The sequence below is a fragment of the Calliopsis andreniformis genome, chromosome 3, assembly GCF_051401765.1.
Source record: "Calliopsis andreniformis isolate RMS-2024a chromosome 3, iyCalAndr_principal, whole genome shotgun sequence".
In the NCBI taxonomy this organism is placed as follows: Eukaryota; Metazoa; Arthropoda; class Insecta; order Hymenoptera; family Andrenidae; genus Calliopsis; species Calliopsis andreniformis.
In genome coordinates, this window is record NC_135064.1 from 6,212,017 (window position 1) to 6,235,126 (window position 23,110).

Below are 23,110 nucleotides of genomic sequence, written 5' to 3' on the forward strand. Positions count from 1 at the left end.
CTGAATTTTTTAGAGAAATCTTTAGCTGGGACTCTTAAAAAAATTACAATACTGTAATCAGTAAAGGCTCTAGTTTCAATTTCAAACACATGAAGCAGTTAATGTATAGGTATAGAATACTGGTAACAAAATCGATTTTTGTAAATTAATCCTCAACTGATACGGTGTTAACAAAACATTATGGTGGAGATAGCGTAATGAGATTACTGTAATCTCACTGGAAAAAATTATTCAATGTACGGAAGATATTTGTTATTTCAGGTTATTAATTTTCATGAATTTGAATAAGAAAATAAATAATAAATGTTCAAAAGAGTGAATAATGTATCTGATAAAAAATTTTATGGAACGTGGAGTCATAATGTCCTCATTATATTACCTGATTGTAAAGGTTAGTTCGTGTACAGTTGTACGAGGGTATATTCTGACTGTTAAATAAAATTTATTATGATTATGAACAATTTTTTTTGCACTTTTTGTTTAACATTTAAGAGAATTATTTTAGTATAGTTATTGTATAACCAAATAGTAATACTTACTACTCTGGCATTAATTAGAAATATATTTTTAACAAATGTAATATTCTGTAATAATTTGTCTTTAATGTGCCATTTACTCCTTTTAAAAAAATTCAAATTGAGCACTGTTATTAGTGGTGTTCAATTTATATCATGTTTGCCCTTATTTTTTATGAAACATCTCATCACTTCACTAGTGCTACTTTTACAAGGATAGGATAAAAAAGATATAAACTCGAATTTTCAATATTGGACAATATAGAAGGCAGACATGAAGAGTTCATAACTTCAAAAATAGTGTACTCGAAGGGTGGTAAAAATAAACGATTTTTGCTTTCAGTTAAAGCGAGTGGCATGCTCGCTACGGGATTTATTGTGCTGTATTAAAACAATGTATTATATTACTTTTCTTCTTTAAAAGGTTTAAAGCATAAGTGAGCACATTAAATACTGACGTTTCATTATCATTTTCTTGTACAAATCATTTACTTTAAATTACAAAGAAACTCACAGCTGGCCTTTTGTTTTCTTCCAACAGGTACGTCATCACGTCACTCTGCGATACCTGTGAGAGCAGCGACGCGGTGGTCGCGATGGTATTCTGGGTGGGCTACTTCAACAGCGCGCTGAATCCCTTGATCTATGCCTACTTCAATCGTGATTTCCGCGCCGCCTTCAAGAAAACTTTGGAGAGCTGTTGCGTGGTGATAGGTCCTGTTCGCGATCTACACCAAGCGCACAGAAAGCAAGACCTCGTGCACAGCAACGCGTCCTCGGAGTTGCACGTCAACAACCAGCTGAGAGCCAGCGAGATGACCAACGTGCACATCGAGGCGTGCATTTAAACCTGGTCACTTTTGAACCAAAGACGCTGGCGTCTTTGTCAATTGATGGCAAGAGACAATCGTTAATGCTGGTAACGTCTGACTTCGTACATAGTGACAGAGTCTTCGTTTCGGTGGATCTAGTCTTTTGATTTTTAATTAACGGCCCGAATGTGAGGAGACTGTATCGATAGCCAATTAGTGGCTAAAACGTGTGAAACGTAAAGATTGTCTCGGTTGTCAATTAGTGATCCAGGTGCAACTGTCTATGGCGACTTCGTTGAGCGCCAATTAGAGTTTATTGTTTGTGTATCGTTGGTTCTTTGAAATGGATTTGAGAGATTTAGTCCTTTTATCGTTGATTTCCAGTGGGAATTTGGATGAAAGGCTGTACAGCAACGTTATGCTTCAAAGACTGCTTCGTTTTCTGCTCTCCTGACTTTTATTCCCACAGGATATTCAAGGTATCGTGGACATGAAGGGACTTACCATTAGAGTAAACTAAAAGTTAAGTCAGGCTCAAACATATCACCACAACCATCTCTACTATGAGACATATTAAATTACGTCTTCCTCTTGCATTCATATGTATAATTCGTTTAGGTACTACTCATCTGATCATTACATTCATTCCTTTCGTCCTTTCAGTGCCAGTCGCAAGATAATTCTGAAAAGTATTTAGACGTGTCGTGGCGTTTCATGAAAATCTGTGTTATATTTAAAGGATCAACTACACATGTACGCTTTATCCACACAGACTGGCTAGGTTACGTGTTATTAAAAGAGAAGTTTGATACTCAAAGAAGCATCCTGCGAAGAGATTTCCAACGAGGTCGACCTATTTTAAGGGGACGAAACTTGACTGTTGCAAGATTCCGATCTATTTCCGCCGCAACGTTTTATCAAGTTTGTGATTGAGGTTACTGGCCTCGGGTACAGACTGATGATCTGATTCGAGTAATATTTTAAGATTGGCTGAACGTCGCCTCCAGATCTGATGGCGGTCCTATTCTGGATCATATCTAATTACTTTGAATAAGATGTTTTGACACTTTAAATTAGATGTACATGATAACAAGATAGCTGTTTCGTAAAATGTGATATTTAAAGGTGAAATGAAAATGTCTTTCAAATTATTTGTTGCAAAATTGTGAACATTACATCATATGCATCATATTATGTAGGTTGATCAGAAGTACCAATTTCAGATTTAAACTTTAATCTTTGTTGTTAATTTAAAATTTGTATTGCCTATATAAAACAACCTATTTTATGAAAAAGTATAATAGTTACTATTATTGCACTCAGTTCGAAGGTTGAGATACAGAAACAAACATCCAGGTACATACTACACTTATAAAAATGCATAATTAATATAAATTAATACATCAATGAAAATACGTTCAACCTAAATTCTATTATTCTTTAATTAATTTTAACTCATCATTAACCTTAAACCTGAAATGGAAACATTGTTGAGCATCATAAAATTCTAGATCTAAAACGAAAACAAATTCTGAAGAATCTACCCGTTGCAACTCAGCATCGCTGGTGCCCTACTAAATCTTACTTAATTAATCGACAAGCACACCCTCAATTCGAGTTACACTCCCATTACACCAATTTCACTTTTTATCTCCCTCTTGTAATCCCTTCTCTTGATCCCCTTAATTGATTCGAAATCCTCCTCATTGACTCTAGACTCTTCATCACAAAAAAGAAAAGAAATAGCAATAAACGTTACCCACCCCGCTGAATCGTACCTTTTAAAAAATAGTTCTTCTAATAGACCCAACGGAGTAAAAGCACGGTATTCAGGATACAGAGGCCACTTAATTAAAAACCGAGATCAAAAAAGGACTCGTACCTCACAAAGATACGAGTTCCAGCGTAAGGCTGATGAACCTCCACGGCTCTGTACAGGGTTTATTAAAGTCAGACCGTAAATAAAGCATGAGAATAGTACACCGACGTTGATGTTTTAAAACATGTACAAGGCACAATTATGACCAGAGCATCGCGTTGAACCATGAAAATTGCTCACAGTCTGAAAGTGTCCGTGGGTTTGAGATTAATGTTGACACGGAGAATTAAAAGAAAAATGAGAAACGAACCCAGATTCCTTGACACTGAGGACATCTGCGTACATGAACGAACGCTGGAATAATAAACTCCTGGAATTTCCACAGAAGATGACAGAGTTCTACAAGAACCTTGCAAGTGACTGTGTATAGGGGCGAGTACATGACCATTTGCCTACCCCCTAACTACGCCCTTGGGGTTCTATGTTCATGATTGTAGTGGAAATGTCCAATACAACTACGTCCAATACGTAAGTCTATTTTGGTATTCCTAGTAGCAGCGGACAATGGAATATACTGAAAATACAGTAACATAATTGGCCATACACTGGCATTCTTTCCGTGGGGAAATTCCTATCAATATTTTTCTTCGATAAAGTCAAAGAAACTATAATCATGTCGCCATCCACTAATCCTGAAACTTTAACGTTGATCTTCGCATCATTTTTTTTTCTGTCATTTTTCCCCTTCTATTCTTATGAGAGGAATATACTTCCTTTGGTGCTCATAAACGAGGAACTTCTTTTCGACAGTTTATTCTCTTAAAGTTCATCACGAAAGAACTGAGCGCAAGTTAGTGGCCGAATTCGAGGCTTTTTCACGCGATTTATGCGGTCGCTCATTATCTCTATTCTTTCTCGAAGATATTTAGTCTCTGAGAGGATAATATTGTTGGATGTCCGAGTAACATAGACTCGATCTTTATCATTACAATTAAGTTTAACATGGTTCCAACAATTACCTTAACACTTTGAAATCAATCCACAACCAACGTGTCAATAAAAAGTACAGGGTGATCAGGTTAACTGGAAATCCTGTAATGGGTGTTGGCAGAACTTATAATGCCAACAGCGTGTAGAATAAATGCTGCCAACACTCGAATGGTTTCCAGATAAGCTAATCACCCTGCATATACTACCTGTACTAGCAACAGAGGTTATAATATGGCTCCAGAATCAAGACTGAAATAAAAATCTTCCGTTTTACAAATTTCTAAGGGTTTTATACCTTTGTATTTTGATAGGGTGAAGATGACCAAAGCCTTTAGTTACAAAGTGACTAGCTGGACATAGTCGAACTTCGTACGGAAAGAGAAAGTGGGTATGACTAATAATAAGTTGTTTCCGACACGATAAGAGATGATTCTCTATCTAGATTGATCACTTAGGGATTCGATTCATAATCAACAGACATTTGGTCATCCAACAATATCATGACGAGAAATCGTTTCCTTGGCCACTAATTGAAATATTTCTTATCCTAAAGGAAAATCAACTGCAGCTAATTTACTGTTTATAAACTATCCGTTTTCCTCGCGGAAAGAATACCAGTATATAGCTTTAATACTAATTCCTTCATTAGTGGAAAATCAGACAAAATTCATATCGAATCCAAAGGAAAAGTGTACAATGTATTTATATTATTTTGAAATAAGAGGTTTCTGAGAAAGTGTTAGATTTCTAGAAAAGGTTATATTTGAACTGAAAGCAATGAGGTTGGTAACTTTCTACAAGGGAAAAGATATACATTACGGTTCGTAAGTTTGGAATCACTTGCTAAATCGTGTTAAAGTATAATAGAGCTTTAAGTATCCAGACAACCATTATCTGGAAAGCGTAATTTTTACTAACGAATTCTTTTGTGTGTTGCAAATATGTAGTGTCTACATGCAATGTGGACTTCACTTTTATTGACCAAATTTAATAAATTTTGATCGTGACAATGAGATATGGAACTAATACAAGCTAACAATAAGTGAAATAGCAAACGATGATAAAGATGTTTTTTCATATGGGAAGACGAATGGAAGAATTGAAACTAAAAAGAATAACTCTACAGAATTATTTATGTTGTAAAACCTATCTATTTTAGCAGTAAAAAATATAGTATTATTAAATATAACAAAAATTGTCAATTTTATTCGTTTCTGCTTGAATAAATGAAGTTTCAGTAAAAATTAACATCAGAAAAATGATTGGTGCGTTATCGGAAAATTCTCTTAGCCGAATACTTTCTTCTTTCCATTAGTTCAGATACAGTAAGCTCTAGAGTACTTCGTAAATAAGCGCGTGGGATGTCATTACTATACATTATATAGCTGCCTTCTTGGTAGGTAGCTTCCATCATTGTATAATGCAGCTTCCATCACGCCAGAAATTTCAAACGATTTCCATAAAACCATAAAGAACCACATCAGGCTGAGAAAGTGCTGGAATTAGATTGTTCGGGAGTATCTAGAGCTGAAATTCACTTGAGAGCGTCGAAAGAGCTCTCGCACGCAAGTAAACAGCCGGTGCTTGGGAGAATTCGCTGATTTACGGCAGGAAACTGCCCGAAGCGAAGATTAAACCTGCGAGCAGGCCGATTCATCACAATCAGCGGCATTATGTTCATGCGCGGACCTTGTTAACTGATAGAGTTTCAAACTGAGCTCCCTTGAGTTTCCTACGGCTACACGTTTTCGCAAGAAGACAAATCGTCCATCGAATTTGGGGAACAGTGATGAATAATGACCTCTCTTTTTGGACATGAAGGACTAATGAAGACTTCTTTGTACTTCTAATTAAATATGATCAATATAGACGGGTATTATTACCATTCACATACAATTTAAGTGTCACAAAATCTGAAAACTGATTTTAAAGCGTTCAATGTCATTTTATTAAGATTTATGTTGCGGAGTCAGATTTTAATTGAGGAACAAACTTGTCATTATCAGTTGAAACAATATCGTTATCATTATACAATTTTCAATCAAAGTAATTGCCAAATGCTTTCAAAGTTTAATTCAAATAATTAGTCACTGTTGTTTAATTATGCAGAAATTAATCAACGCCTGTATGGCGCGTTTGGTATCTGACAAGGAGATATTACGGACTTCGGGTGTCCGATTTCAATGAAACTTTTTTTGGTGAATGTAGACCAAAAATAATTAGAGTCATGTTCGAGCGTTTGTGCAAAGGGATCTTATTTATAAAGATATATAGTGTTAAAATTTCATCGGATTAAGAATTCACCTATGAGTGAAGGAAAGAAAAAGAAACTTCTCAAAATTCAAGCTATGAACCTATAATTTATGCTTTCATACATATGCCATGAAACGAAAAAAAATTCTTATTCTTTTCTGTATGACTATTTCTTTTTTTCAGACTTAAATGCAAACATTACAAGTGTCCTAACACTTATGAGCGAGAGTATATAGTTCCTGAAGGAAATAATTTCAAACACAAAACTGTTACATAATAAAATAGATAGAAATAATAGGTTAAATGTAGTTTAGGGAAAAAAGACTGTGATGTTATTCATAAAATAATAATTTCGTTTCATTTAATGAAAAAGAATGCTGATTTAATTGTACATATGTACTTAACACGAAGTTAATTTCCCTTAAAAATAGTTGAAATTAATTGTTGCAATGACGTCTATTTGCTCTTTAAATTGAATAAACAGACCATGTTAATCTTAATAAGTATGTCAGGTGTATGTATAATGGAAAAAATTATTTCATTGATAAACATTTAGAGACAATTGAATAGATACAATTAATTTCCAAAGGTATTTCTTTTAAGTTCCATACGTGTAATAAATTCAAACTTTCAGTTTTTAGAAAAATATGATTTATTAAAACTTATTTTTATAAAACACTAATTTCTTTTTACTTACTCACTAGAACTAAAATTATTCCATACATGATATTGTAAAACTGTCGCATATTTTTACGAACCCCCTATATGTATATAATTTCGCGTCCTTGCTCCGTTCACACGGGCGATTCGAATGAATTTATGAAATTAATGGAGTGCGACGTTCACCATGAAAAATGTGATTTTAAACTGCGTTTAGGTCAAATGTGTATTATGTCACAATAAAATAGACTTTCCAGTGAATTTTATTCAGAGATAATGTTAAAGAAGGACTTAGTTCTTTATATAATGCTTTCTTGCACCTTTTTTTAGATAAAAAATACTAAAAAAATTTGAGTTGTTTCTATTTTTTTATTTTAATAAGATAGCTTACTTTTCATTTAATAATTATCAATATCAGTAGATAATAATAATTTCAATTCTGCAATACATATTTTCAAAAAATTATGATTTGCTTTCATATTGTCCTCTTTATGTATCTCTTTGCGTATAATTAAAATTAAAATTAAAATCAAATACGACGAAAACAATGCGAAATAAATTCATTTTCTCATTTCATTTAGATAAGTACCTTTCTAACGCAAACTCTTCGTGTCCACAAGAATCAAAAAGTGAACCACTCACGCTTTACGTAATAATAACTGAACTCAATGACAACTCTTTCTAAGCGAAACTTGAAATCCTGTGAATTAATTGTAATTTATTCTACAACTACTGCAAACGCACACCATTTGAGAATCTTAATTTTTGTAGCAAAGTGGAGGTTGTGGAAATCAGTAAGTTTAGAAACTTTAAGTGCAGAACAATCACTAACATATAAGTTTCGTGTACTTCGCTGTTGTTCCCACTGTCCTTCGTAAGAACATCAAAGTATTTCTATAGAGTTCAATCTCTGATCGAACAGATCGAGGAATGTTATTGTCAGGCACGTAACACTTTAACCCTGAATAAATAAACTGCTGTTCTGAGGTAGATATTTATTGACCAAACTTCATCTTCCTGACAAAATAGAAAAAAGTTCTAAGAGTTTTCTTCGAGCTCGTACACAATCTTCCGCAAATTTTATTTACATTAACGAATATGGTAATAAAAAGATTAAGTATTACATTTTATGCCACTTCATACTATTTTATACCCATTTTCCATTTTATGCCTTTCAGGTCTGAATATTTTCGAGCTGTCAGAGTCTTTTTTGCTCTTTATTCAAAGGGGGAAATCCCCTAGCACTGGACTGCCCCTAATACCAGGCATTAACTATATCTTTAAATAATGAAACGCGACAAAGCGGCCGAATTTCAAGAACGATAGGAGAGAATCTCCTTTTTCCTTGTACAGTTTGACTGCTTTGTTGTGTTTTATTTTTTAAAGAGATAACTAATGTCCAGTATGAGGTGCTGTCTGGCGCTAGGGGAACTTCCCTTATAATAATAGCTGGAACAAGCTTCATATAAAATTTGATGATAATAAGTCTTTACGTTCGGCACTATTCAAAGACCAATATTACATATTAGAAACCTCAGTAAAAATAAATATATTAATCCTTTAAACTCGGTTGTCCCTTCTAAGAAGGCAAAATGTATGGAAAACTAGGACCTCCGAGTGTAAAGGGTTAATTGTTTAATTTTTGTGAGCTAAAACACGATGTTGTATGGGTTATAACTCTTGTTTACGTCCGTCAAATTTCATAACATGTAATCAAATTCAGGAAGATTGGAAAGCTCTAAATTTTACGATTATAACCCTCCGAAATTGAATTTGCAATATTCTTGAAAGCTGTCTATATAATGCTATTTTAAATAGTAAAATGTGTTTCTAATGTTATCTATCGAACGTATACTTCAATTCCACAAGTGAAAATGTGATTAAAAAATATTAAAAATCATGTAATTTCAACTTTTAAATAGTCTCCTTTTTTTACCGATATTAAATTATTTTTTAACTTATAGTTATTTCATTGTTGTTTAATAGCTAGGGACAGGGTTAAAGTGTGAAGTGCATGGAAAGGTGTTCAAACCCTCAGATTGCGTCGTAATGCGCGTGTATACATAGATAGGGATATAAGTGACTAGCGACCTAAGCTTAATATCTAACGGTAAGTACCGACGTTATCATGAACCCCTGGCAATCGGTCGATCGCCAATTACACGATAATTAAGGACTCGATTTCATTGTCGTTATTATCGTCTACTACCAGGGAAAGGGCGAGGGTTATAATGTTTAAACGACAATAGCGGTCAGAAGAGCAATTATTTTATTAGTTGATCTTGAAGCAACAGATGATTCGTCTAATTGCTAGATTATCGACGTTAATCGTAATTGGCAATCGTAATGTGTAAAAAAGACTAGAAGTTCTGTGACGTTCTATGAACAAGAGAGTGAGAGTGTGCGAAAAATTGAATTCTGTTTTCCTGTAGCGTCAGATGCTATATGTGAGTGATCCTCAAGGAAGTGAATAGATAACGTATGCTAGACAACGATATCAAATTACTCTTAAAGAGGAAGTATTTAATTTAAATAGTAACATATAAATAAAATACACGGAACAATGGAACACAGAGGAACATTACATACTGTTTTTTTTACGCTTTTTTTCTTTTCTACTTCCGCTTTAGGCACGAATAATTCTCAGTCAATCAGCAATCATCACCGTCTTGTTTAATCACTTCCTTTAGGAACACTGCTAAATGTGTGTATATGTATGTATGTATATGTATATATGTATATATACAAATTGTATATATATTTATACATGTATATATACGTACAAGAGGTTATGTATAGACATATGTATAAATATAAATATATCAGTTGGTTGTTCCACAATGTGCCGAGCTACGAGTGTAGGGCATTAATAATAAAATTTACAAAAAAGATTACAATCTTTGTTTATACACAGTTCCTCCCATCCTTCCAAATATCCTCAAACAGTTTTGAAAGTAAGTCAAAAATTTTCTGAAGAACTATTAAACATCTTTACATATTGCTCAATCATCACCTTCCAAATTAATTTTAGGTTGACTAGTTCAATTTAATTACAATGCATGAATCAATTTAAAGAAACTCAAAATTTCAATTTAATGGTTAGTTCGATTTGAATGCATAAACTTTGTGAATGATTAATTCTAATGTTCAAGTCTGTAAAATTGGTAAAAATTTCTGAAATTGGTTCAACTATTGGAACCTTGGTTCGACTGTTGGAACATTGATTTGATTGTTAAAATCTAGATATTTGATTCAACTCGAATGTGCGAATTTCGATAGATTTATTTTATTTGAAATACATTTTAACATTTTCAACTATCTTCAAATTCATTTGAAATATTTTTTAGATATCTTTGCACTATTACAAAATTTTTCAAATGATTTTAACATTATTAAAAATGCATATAAAAATACCTTCAAGCACCCTCGCGCATGTCTAACAAAAAAATATATATATTTTGAATAATTATCAAAAATTCCTTTAAATTTTCTTAAACATTTGAACATTTTCAGAATTTCATGATGATCATAAACAAAAACTAATTCTTAGAGAAAGAAAAAGGGAAGAAAATCTAATTCTTAAGGAAATATTTCCACTTCAGTTCCAGATCAATTTAGAATGCGTTGTACTTAGATATCAAGCTGAAAGATAAAAACTTCCCCAACACTTTGTCCAGCCACCTACAAGGTATTGACTAGTAACAGGATAGCCAACAGAGCTCGTATATTCTCGCTTTGTACTCGTTGACGTGACACATTGCTCCAGAAAGTAGCGCAATTTTGCGACCAGCCTGCTCTCTAGAGGCTGCTTCTTTGCATGGTAACAATGAAGGGCTCGAGCCATGGCATTGTTGCTTGCTGTAGACAGCAATAGTTGATTTTGCCGCTGCATGTTAAGTTGCTTTGGCATTATAACGGAGTTTGCAATCCGCATACGCGATGTGTGTCCCTTTGGACGTATATTGTGCACCTGTGCCGACAATACTGTTGTCAACGTTTAAATGAGAAATTTCGTCGATTTGTAGTGACTGTATTAGTTTCTTAGATAAGTTAATTAACATTTTGGGTCAAAAAGATTTAATAACACATTTAATTTGCATTTAAGTTTACATCTTCATGCTTTGATATTATAATTTTATTGCTGAAAAAGTGGTTATTAGAAATTTTGAAAACGAAATATTGACTATGATATTCAATATAATACTATTAAAGTTTTACTATTAACTAGGCACTTCAGATAAGTTTCGGATAAATTGCATATACTACCCCTCGCAAAAACTTTTCGGTTAAGCTCAAAAATACGAAATTATTTAAAAATATTGTAGTTTCTGAAAATCTAAAATACTACTGTATCAAATCGATCTAATTTTTTTATGTTTTATATTCATACGATAACATTTTACATTTCAAAGCTACAATATTTTTAAATAATTTCATTTTATTGTGTTTAACTGAAAACTTTTTGCCAGGAGTAGTAGATTTCAAATATGATCTTTACTAATTGCAGCCATATGTAGTTCTACCTTATTACAAACGGAACTGGAGAATGATAAGATAATAATTCAACAAAAGCAGAAATAGCGACAAGTTTATATCGAGTGAGCAAATATTGAAGATTTGAAATCCTGTTGGATATTGTCCTACATATTCTCTTAATTATTATCTCAGGTATCTTTCGATTTATCTCTTTTAACTATTCTCTCGAACATTTTCACAGAAATTTCGTTAGCAATGAGCATTTTGCCAGATATCCAATGTGTCTATTGAGACATAATTTTGTGTTAACAGACAAAAATTAACTTGTAACATTATAGAATAAAATGCCGACAACACACATTCCATATTTTATTTACTGATAGCAGAATTTTCTCATTAACCTTCCCAATACGATGTTGGAGTCACTGGAGATTCGCCGCTGTGAGTCAGAGATGACTCTGACTTTGGACTAGTAATGCGAGAGTTAAGAGCTCTCACAGACCAACGCGAATTTTCCTCTGCATTAGCGAATTTGCGGCAAATTAAAAAAGCAGACAAAGGAATTGATAGTGATATGTCTCACAGCAAGAGGATGCCATAAGAAATTCGTCGCGAATTTTCTACCACTACGAAAAATTCGCGTTGGTCTGTGAGAGCCTTAATGTTGAACAAATATCTTTTATGAATGATTCTAACAAATATCTTGATCGGATGAATTTAAAAAAAGCATGCCTAAGCGATAGATAAACGAGCGCAAGGACATCATCCTGCTTCCATCCTAGATCATTAGATTGTCGCAGTTGTGGTGAGTATTTCCTTTTGACTCTTCTGGCTATTCCGACATATTCGACTGCGGTTACTAAAGTAATAAACTGGATGTTTAGATTAACGAGCTCCTAATGTTGGCTTGTGGCTAGATACATAACACTATTATAGATACACAGATGTGGCTAGATATGAAATTGCGACTAACGAAAGTAAGTCTCAGAGACCACCTTCCAATTGCAATTACTTTTGACAAATGGTTTATGTCTAATGACTAATTTAATCTGGCTAACGATTAAGTACGGTTTCAGTTATTATTCAATTTTTTTTAATGTGCCCAACTATGATACAGACTAAATTGCATATACAAACGCGAAGTAGGTAATTCGAGGTAGAAACAAATGCTAAAACACATGCCTTGACCTGTCGCATTCGTGTTCGTCCTCAAGTCTGTACATATCCTAACAAGAATTAATTCAATACAAAAATGGATCCTATACAGCTTGGATGCCTTGCTGCTGTATGCATAATATTAAAAAAACTAAAAAAGCAAATACGACATCGGTGGATACATTCACTTGTTAACACCAGACCTCAAATAGGACAGTTTCATTAAAAATTTCATGAAAGTGTTAGAACGTGTTTCACACCTGTGTAGTCAGCTATATTAAAACATACAGTTCCTACCTCGGCGAAGACAAACGCGACGTATGTACAACACACGGCATATAAAACGCTCATGTAGTCCTGGCCTGATTCAAACGAACACGTGCGCCGTGGCTCGTAGAAGTCGTTCGTATTTTTTCGTCGATACGTGAGTGTTGTTGCTGTGTTTACTTTTTTGTACATAGTATAACGAGAGATCAGCAAAACGTACTTCTTCGACAAAGGTAGTGTCTTGGTCTGCAAGTGTGGTATCGAATGCATAGTTCTGGTATAGAACATATAGAATATCGATTTTACAATCTTACAAAAGATTACTGACGCAACGCGAAGAAGAAAGAATCGTGAATGATTCTTTAGCATACATTAAAGCCATTCGTCACATGTCAAGCCTCGTGACCGATCGAACTTAATTGTATACGTTGATTTTTGCACAGTCGTTTTGATTCAACATATCCTTATCAGAGTAAAGCAGGTGGAGGCAACTACAAGCATTATTGCTGTTCGTTTGCAAGGACGAGATGCTCGAAGGAATTTCTTTTTCGAGACTAGCATTTAAGATGTATTAGAACCATTTATAAGCCATTTAATTCACCAAGTTGACAAAAAGGGGAGAAAAATAAAATGAACAGAATGCCAAGTTACACTAGACCTCCTAGTGTACATTCAGAACACCCAGAATATTTTACAGAGATATGAAGTGAGGCCGTTTAATATCGAAGACCAAATATACTTCCCGAGAGTGTTGCAGCTGTAGTTGTATATTTTAATCGTTTTATCTGCAGAAGCAGTTTTATCTTCTGGTTGTTCCAGGAACTGTCTCTGTATCTGCTCTAAATAAATACTAAATCGCTTGAAACATTAATTTATTTCTAATGTATTGCACTTCCTCTTGCAAATCTACTTTTAGAAGGTCAGATAATGTTCTCTCCTTATTGCATTATTCACGAAAACCAGAGCAATAAAAGTAACACTCGTTGAAAAGACAGTTTCGTGGAAACGTGTTTCGCTAGAAGATTACAGTTCAGGGAATTCTGTCAGCGGACTGTTTTGGACGTCGCAGTTGCTATTTTTCGGAGCATTGGCCTTCGTGTTCCGTGCAACCTCTTTCCATAAAAGAGACTTCGACCCCCCTCTTTGTCACCAAATGTGGGTCATGCAGCCGGTGTGCTGTTTCTCAGTTTCCGTGCAGACGTTTATTAAAAAAGGAAGCGTATACAACGAAAGAAACTTCATAGTGTGAGAACACTTGTAATAGGGTGAGTGAAGGTTGCTTGGATGTAAGCATTTGTGTACCAATACAGATTTTTTTCCATAATTCCAAATCCTTTGATACAGTCGAACCTCGGTAACTCGAATCTCAAGAGAAGAGAGAAGCTTAACATACGAAAATTTGATTTACAAAGGCTTTGTATTACAGTTAATAATTTACTGATTGCAATGGCTTAGAGAGAGAAAAATTCAAATGCAACTTAGAAAATGTTACTGTCTTAGGTTTTATCTTAGAACTCATTTTACTTATTTTACTCAGAATTTTACTCGCCGTAAATGCGAAAGTGACAATTCAAGGCGATGATGGAAATTATGCGTTCGATTTATAATTTATGACAAACGACTAGCTTGCATGGACATGCACGTAGTTGAAAGATGGAGGGGTAGAAACACAACATGTGTTATCTTATGTTTTCCAGCATTCATTTGTTTGACAAATTAGGACTTAGGACACATAGCTATAAGTTCAAGTGTATAGAGGCAACAACGATAAAAATTTGATTTATAGAGATAAACTTCAACTTGTAGAGTTCTGGTTATCCTAAATTCGAATCATAGGGGTAAATATGCACCTAAATATGTGATAAATAATTCAGGTTAAAGCAAGTTTTATTTCGACTTATAGAGGTGTTAAAGAAGTTCGAGTTATTGAAGTTCTACTATATTGCGTCTGTAATTTTATAATGTTTCCTTTTACCGGGCTCAGAGCGAAGAAAATTCGTTATTCAATTTATAACAAGCAATTTCCCACAGATGCTTGTCGAGAACAACTTTTTTAACTGTCCGTTTGCCGTACTTTTTTTAGGACAATCGAAATCATGTCTTTTTAAAAATTTTGCATCGTTCTAAGTTAATCCGTAAACTGTCCCATTGGTGGGTAAGTACAAGTAATATCCATGGTAAACTTTCGGACCAAGATGTATTAGTGTCGATGGCCGATGCGCGGAACAGTAGTCATAAACCACAATCGCAGAGAGATGCACTGATAGACCCTAACTTTAGGGTCTAACTATTTACATAGTTGCATTTTTCTTTTCTATTTTATCAAGAAGAAGATTCCTCCTTTATGTAGATATTCCTCCTTTAAATAGAAGCAAAAGCCAGCTGATTGGTCAACACCCGCCCGCGAGTGAGAAAAGAGGGTGCACGATTTGCCGCGTGAGTTTTCGTGGAAGCACGAGGTGCGACCGGCAGGCAGTTGCTACACAACAATTTTAAAAACAAGATTTGTACACTAGTAAAAAATAGCAGAAATAAAGACTCTTAAAATATATCCTCTTCACCTATTATTGTTTTTAATACTTTTTATTACATACGTATACACAGAACATTACTTGCAGAAGTTACAAATAGAGTATTTATTTTCAAATTCAACGCATTTCCACAATGTGGAAACAAATACTTTGTCTTTATGTTGTAGTAAAACGTAATTGCACCATAACTCCCATTTTAAGTGTTCAACTTCATTTTTGTTGCTAATAACCTGGTTTGATATTGCTCTCTATAGGTTTCCATATTATAGTTACGAGCCGAGGGCTAGATAGTTTGACCGAGGGTCAGGGTTTTTGGAATGTTGTTATTGTTTCGTGGATGAACCAACGGGTAACTGCACTCGTTGGGAGCCACCTCACGGATGTGGACGAACCAGTGCGCAATGGCCAACACTGGGAGCCACCTTAGGTTTTAGGTAGGTTTTCGTGGACGAACCGACACTCAACTTGGCGAGTATCGGGAGCCACTAGGATGGAATAAAGACTGTGGACGAACTAACGGGTAACTTTGCACTCGCCAGGAGCCACGGGACGTGGACGAACCAGTGCGCAATGGCCAACACCGGGAGCCATTTGTAGGTTAGGAAAGGGACCTTCGCAAGAATGGCGAAGATGTTAGTATAGCCTCGTAACTTTTAAATTTATAATATATCTCGAGCGGTAAAGATATAATATTTGTGGGATCGTTACGCGTTCGCTTCTTATTGGATTTAGGAAAGGTTTTGATTGAACTAAGTCCAATTTAACAAACCTTATAAAAAATGTATTTTATTACGAGTTTAAGTTTGACTCGAAGGAATACAATTGTCGATGATTTTAAGTGTCGCGGAACTAAGTCCTCTCTCTCTAGATTACGCACAGAGGTATGCGGGGGACGCGTCGTTAAGACTACGTTACAGTGAATTTACTTTACGTACTGTACTCTAGGATTCTGCTCGAAGGAGAACTAATGCTCGATCTTGCTTCCAGTCTAAGCCGCGTACTAAACTCGAACTGGATTGGAAAATGAGCCCGCTAGACCGAATTTCTTGGCCTTTTTATAGTCAAAAATCTATGGGAAAAATGGTGGGGACTCGGCTGCATCGCAGAGTTTCCGAGAAAAGTTGAATGATATTAGTTTCAAAGAATTCTATTAATTGGGTGCAACGAAAATGTCTATCAGCGCTTGCATGGTGACTTCCAGGCAAAGTCAAAGGTCAACAGAAGGAGCTTGGAATCGAGCCCTTTGATAGTTATTTTACGTAACTCATCTGGTCTCGTAACTGTATCGTTAACGCAAAATTATAAATTTATATTCCTATTTATAGGTGATTGTGATTAAAGAGTTTCGTGAAACTTACTGGGACAATGCTGCAAATATATTTTCAAGGTACGCCGAAATTCTGTCAGAAGAAGTAACACACTTTAAATTCGATTCTCGACTATACGATGTCCAGTAGTTATTATATGGTGAAAATCGTCCATCATAGTGAATTGTATATTAATCTAATATAAAATATTAAATACGATACAAGTAGAACACATTTTTTGTGAACAACAAATTATTCTACTCTTTTTATGTAATATTACCCAAAAGTGCAAAGATATGTTAAATAATAATCAAAGTACTGTACTGTAAATATGTACATTCATGGAATGAACCTAGCAATAAAAATCATCTATTTAATTATACGTAAAAAGCTTAATTATAAAAAGTTTTATTTCTAATATTTAATAGGATTTCGTTCACTATTCTGTACTGCTCTGAGTCTACTATTCATTGATTTAATTAATATTTCGCGTGTTCAGAAAAAATTTTATTCCATTTCGTACGCAGCGTCTCTTTTAATTACTTTTAATGTAACTTCACAAATTCATATTACTTTAAATATTTGACAAAATTTGCTATTCTTTTTGTATATAACTAAACAACAACACAGGTATGATACGTTTACATTGATTAAAAACGTTCCATTTTCATATAGTGCATTTTTTAGCCAAAGTTAAGAAAATAAATGTGATAGACGATTTTTACTGTATCCTTCTGAACGTATAGAGTGTATCAGAAAGTGTAGGACATTTTTGAAAAATAAGTTCTAGACACGAAAGCAATGAAAAAAGTTGAAATACACATATGCTCAGCGATGCTTAGTTTTTCATTTATACGTTATGTCATATTGCGTACAGAGGAAAGAGGATTCTCATGTCTCTCAAGACTCAATGTTATCGACTCATGAGACAAGTTTCGAGCTTAGTTGCATTGTGCATGGAGTCAAAAGGCTGAGACAGTATTTCCAGATATTGGAACAAACAGTCTTCTAGTGACGTCATAAAGTAGAAGAGTGGGGATACCACAGGCAGTGCAGTCAGAAAACATGAGGTACTTCTATTCTCCTACTTCATGACGTCACTAGGAGACATTTTGTCCCGTCATGTGGCAATACTGAGTTGGGATATTTCTGAGATTAACAGGACCTTAACCCTCGAATGGCAAATGATTTTAACTTTAACAATGTGCAGGGTGGATGTTGTGTCCGAACGGACCTGGTACCTGCCAGACGAAGGTTAAAGCAGATATCACACGTACAGGCAAGTACTGTTCAGAACTCAGGAGGTGATCCCTGGAGATAATGCAGGTCTGATTGATTCCAGGGACCACCTCCTGAGCACTGAACAATACTAGCTCAGTGTCTTACGCAATACAAAACAGTGCACACCTAAAGAACTAAACATTTCCGGGCATAAATGCACATAAACTTTTTTATTGTCTACGTTTGCAGAACCTAGCCTACGAAAATGTCCCACATTTTCTGATGAACCGTGTGCATTGAAATGATATGTATACAATTAGCCTGTTGTGTAATAGTCTGTACTTAAAATACTGTTTTTATTATCAGGTTCCTATCACAAATTCAAGTTCCCATATTATCTTCTGTCACTTCTTAGAAGATAAAAGGAAAGAGGATTGAAACCCTTTTTTAAAGGATTTAATATAACTCGTTTTCCTGATTTAAAGAGTAGGAAATGATTCTATTTAATTCAGTGGTTGATTGCTGAAGCAGCAATTTCACAGACATTGAATTTTGTGTGAAAACGAGAACAGCGTCGCGTTGGAAGTGCGATTCTTTTTATTCCATCGACGGCATGGGAACATCTGGCAGAGATGTCTGCCTGCAAACGTTAATACGCTTTAATCCAGCGCGTTAGCTCGGCCAAGCGTAGTAGCGTGTCCACTCGCGAGGACCGTCTCTTTGGTATAAATCGAGTTAGGCGAGTCGGTCTGCGCTGATCCCGTTGTTTGTTACCTGATTACGCTGCTCGATGGTCGGTCGTTTGTTCTGTGCCGTTTTCAATCGTTCTCTCTAGTCTGAATTCCTACACGTCCCTTCCAGCTCTCAAGTTTCACGCTACACAAGTTTCAAAACGGTAGTTTGATAGATGTCCTACGGCGAACGAAAAGGTCAACTGCTAATCTCGATTATACAAGATCATTCAACACTCGGTCAGTTTGAAGGGTAAATTTATATTTTCTTAGAAGTACTGTTGTATTTTCTTGTTACAAACCATTTAGTTGCTGTCTTTTTATTTCTTGGCATTATTCTTTCATTCCCTGTCACTTCTACCTTTGAGAAGTTACATCTACCTAGATGGGTAAAAAGATCGATTTTTTACATTTTACATATTTGGAAAGCATCAGGTTTCAAGAATGTATCCTGAAAATTTCATATCGATATCTCAAAAACGATGAAGTGGCACAGCTTTGAACGACATAGGATCACGCAGTCGAGCGTTGCTACTTGTGTGTAAGAAACTAAGCACAGTACTGTCCCGTAAAAGAGCTGCACATCGAGACTATCCACAGCCGTTTTACGGGACTAATATACTACTCTTTTTGCCTTTCCTCTTTGGCATGGCACACTGAGGAAGAGGGATGAATCATAAATTTCGTTTGGCACTACCAGGGTACACATGCAACAAGGCAAGACGGAATTAGGATACTCTAGCAGGTTGGGTCGCATTCGACCTATACTTGTCTCTTAATCGTTAGATCGCCAAATATGCTTCCCAAGATATTTGGCGATCCAACCTGCTAGTTAAAGTATCGCTTACATTTGCATCCTTGGGTTTTCCTCAGGCGTCAAGCTTCAAACCCTCGCACCAGATGGGATTTTATTACAGATTTCTTCTGTTCAAAACCACAAGATTCCATACTTTGGGGTCAATCCTAATGCTGCGAATTTACAATCTCGCGATCTGATTTTCGAGTTAAAACGTTAAGAATTATTTCGTCTTGACAAGATCTTTCTAATGATACGCAGATCTTACTCCATGCTCTTTGGATCAGTTCCCATCTTAGAGACGGTACATTGTCCTTTTTATTAGGAAGTCGAAATAAAACTATTTCAACGTATGTATATCTCTATTTTTTAAATTCGCGATTTATTTTTGACAAACATCTCAGATTTTTAAAGCTTTATAAAAGTAAACCGTAACAGATACAACAAAGTATATAAAAACATTTTGCTATATCTCTGCCCTTCAATGCATCTGTGAAATTGCAGAATTCTCTGATTGTTAGTTTAGCATAATGGTATGTTAATTTTAAGACATTACTATTGCAAAATCAAAGCAAACTGAATACTGTTATAAGACATTTTACGCTTCAATTTGGATCTTCTATCATCCCTTAAAATATCGAAAACTATATTATCTGTTACACCTTGTATAGGTTACGTATAGGTAAATAAATAAACATCGTACATATTTATATGCATGTTATCCTTAATGTTAAAATAATTATTATTTGTAACTACAATTTATGTTTCAGAATGAATAAAAGATGCATGGCAGCAATTTAAATCAGAGCGTGATTGATAACTGTAATTTTTTGCGCAAGCTGTATACATGCATAGGTAATTAAAAGTTAAAGTGAGAAAAACTGTCTTAATTCTGTCTTTTTCCTGGCATACAATATTTCGGCAGCCAGAAAAATTTATGGTTCCTCGCTCTAAGGTCCCTCTCTGCCGCTTAATGAGAGACACTGAATGGTGGGAATAGTCGCAAGCTTTTTTCAGAACCTAAAACTCGTCCATTTTGCAGAACAGTACTGTATACTTATTTAAAATATTAAACACGTTTATCTCGAAACACGATTTTCAAATACGGTGAACATCATATCTCGGAACCCACTTGACCAATTTACTTCAAATTTGCAAGAGATACTCTTAGGGATCTTACGCTATCTTTGACGACCTAACTTTTTTAAATTTTATTTCCAGTTCCTCAATAATTAAAAGAGAGATGATTTTTCCATCGAAATTCCATATTTGAATTTTACCTGGCCGCCATTTTGGAATAGAATGCAAAATTAAAATTTGGGAATTGTCAACGACTTCTAAATTTCATTTATTTTTAATATCCATTCGGTTTTTTACTTTCAGATGCAATGTTTGAGTTAGGGAATGTCCACTAGCAAATGCTTGAAAGAAAACTTTTTCTATACATAGCAATATCTTCCTTATTTAATAATATTTCTTCATGAAAATTTACGACAAGACAGTTAAAAGATGTATCTTCTGCAGAAAAAATATTTGCATCATTTCCATTCATATTTAAAAAAAAAATTCCCGAATTTATTTGGTTTTTTAACCTTCTAGGGAGATATGACCTCTTAATCCTACATAGCACAGAGACGCCTTAAAAACGTCTTAAATACATCCAATAAAGTCCTAAAAAGATTCAAAAGACGTCTCTGAGACGGCCGATGTTACAAATCAGTATGTCTTTAGGACGTCTTAAGAAACATTTATAAGCCGTTTTAAGGACGTCCAAATTCCGTATATAAGACGTTTAGATAAAAATGAGACGTTTTTTCTTCAAGACGTCCAATGTAGTGTGTCTTTAAGACGTTTTATAGACGTAAACTTTGCAAGTCTTTAAGATGTACGCTCTTGGATGTTTTTAAGACGTCTAAATCATGTCGTAAGACGTTCAGGCATAAAATCAACATAAAATAGACGTCGTCAAGACGTCGTGTGCTATCTGGGAAGTTTTTTAAATAAACGACAGAAGACGACTTTTCGTGTAGGCCTGTAAGCACTTTACGTTAAGATATATACGCGACTTTTAAAATTGACAGATATTATACCAAAGTAGGTAAAAAAAATGAATGTTCACAACACATTGGTTGAAAAATGTCGCACATCGATTTTGATAGTCTCGCGCGGTTCTCGTTGTGGGTTAACTGAATCTCAATCTTAGTTAGTGAGTAGGTTAACGAGGTCGTAACCTACATTTCGCATCTGATGCTCCAGTAAATTAAAGCAATTATTGTAATATCACATTGAACTACATTTTAGAAGCCCTAATGGCCACGAAAACGTAAGGGCGAGGGAGGGATGTAAAATACTACAGAAACCTATGACGTTCAAAATCGACGTTTTTGCAGAAACTTGAATCGAATTGAAAAAATTGCAGGAATGGTTGTGCACAAACGTGGGCGAGGATTTTTTGAAATGTAAAGTCGTAACGTGTATATTATCTTTCATATTTTACAGATAACTCAGAAAAAATAACCGTATTTCGTAACAAAGCAAAAGAAATCAATTTAAGAGTATTTTTTATACAGTAAGAAAAGCAGAAACACAGATGATTTCAAATATACTTGGAATGACATATACTTAAAACGAAAGTTAATGTTGGGAACGAATAGTGAAAAATATAATATTTGACTGCTGAAATAATAACTTCATTTTAAACTTCATGCAGTGTTTGTTCTGGTTTCAAATATTTTAACTGAAAGATAATCGTATCAAGGTAAATTTGTGTTGCGATGAATAAAAAGAGCATCGCTATGAGATTATATTGAAGAAAAACATTCTTGATGTTTGTCAAAAACTGAAAATTCCACGTGTATCGAATTATTTTAAAATAATTTCAGAAGCTACTTTATTGAATGAAAGCTGTAATAAACAGCTATTTAATTATTTAGTAATTTTGTCTTTTCAATTGGGGTAGGATAAGAAAAAAGTTTTGAAAATTAACAACTGTTTTGATAAATAATTTAAAATGAGAGACTACTGTTGAAGCAATGTACAAAACTACTGATAGATACAGAGATTTCTTTTGTTATTCTGAAATCAATTTTTTACTTTTAAAATATAATTTTCACGCTTAGACAAGTGATATACTATGAATCTAATTCTTTTCAACAATGATTTCCAACAGCAAAGAAATAGTTGCAATATTATTTTTTTTATAAAAATGGCACTTTCATTCAAATTTATGTAAAGTTCATTTTCTATTATAAAGTTCATCATATTTCGAAGAAAAGAATATAGGAGGTAAAACTAAGTATGTACCCACAGATATAATTACGTACGAAGGATATAGTAAATGCACTTGTTGACAATATCCGCGACAATATATTTCAAGCGTCAAATGGCTCTTGAATAAAATATAATAAATGTTAGCATGATTTTCACGTTCAGGCTATTAACTCGTTCATCCTAGACGTCGTATGGATGCATGTGTATAACCTTATTGTTTGTTTATCTTTGTTGCAATACTTAACATGAAATTGTGAAGAAGCATAATGGTGACTTTCTTTTAGAACTATATCACTGTTAAGGGTTA

The 23,110-nt window shown here is 34.5% G+C and overlaps 1 protein-coding gene across 1 annotated transcript in view; it reads left to right on the plus strand.

Moving 5' to 3' along the window:
- Positions 1-1,363, plus strand: part of LOC143188727 (octopamine receptor beta-1R) — a 125,528-nt gene extending 124,165 nt beyond the window's left edge. The window contains exon 6 of the mRNA XM_076393142.1: positions 1,057-1,363. Within this exon, the coding sequence (XP_076249257.1) occupies positions 1,057-1,363 (307 nt within the window). The remainder of the gene's footprint in view (positions 1-1,056) is intronic.
- The last annotated feature ends 21,747 nt before the right edge of the window (positions 1,364-23,110 follow it).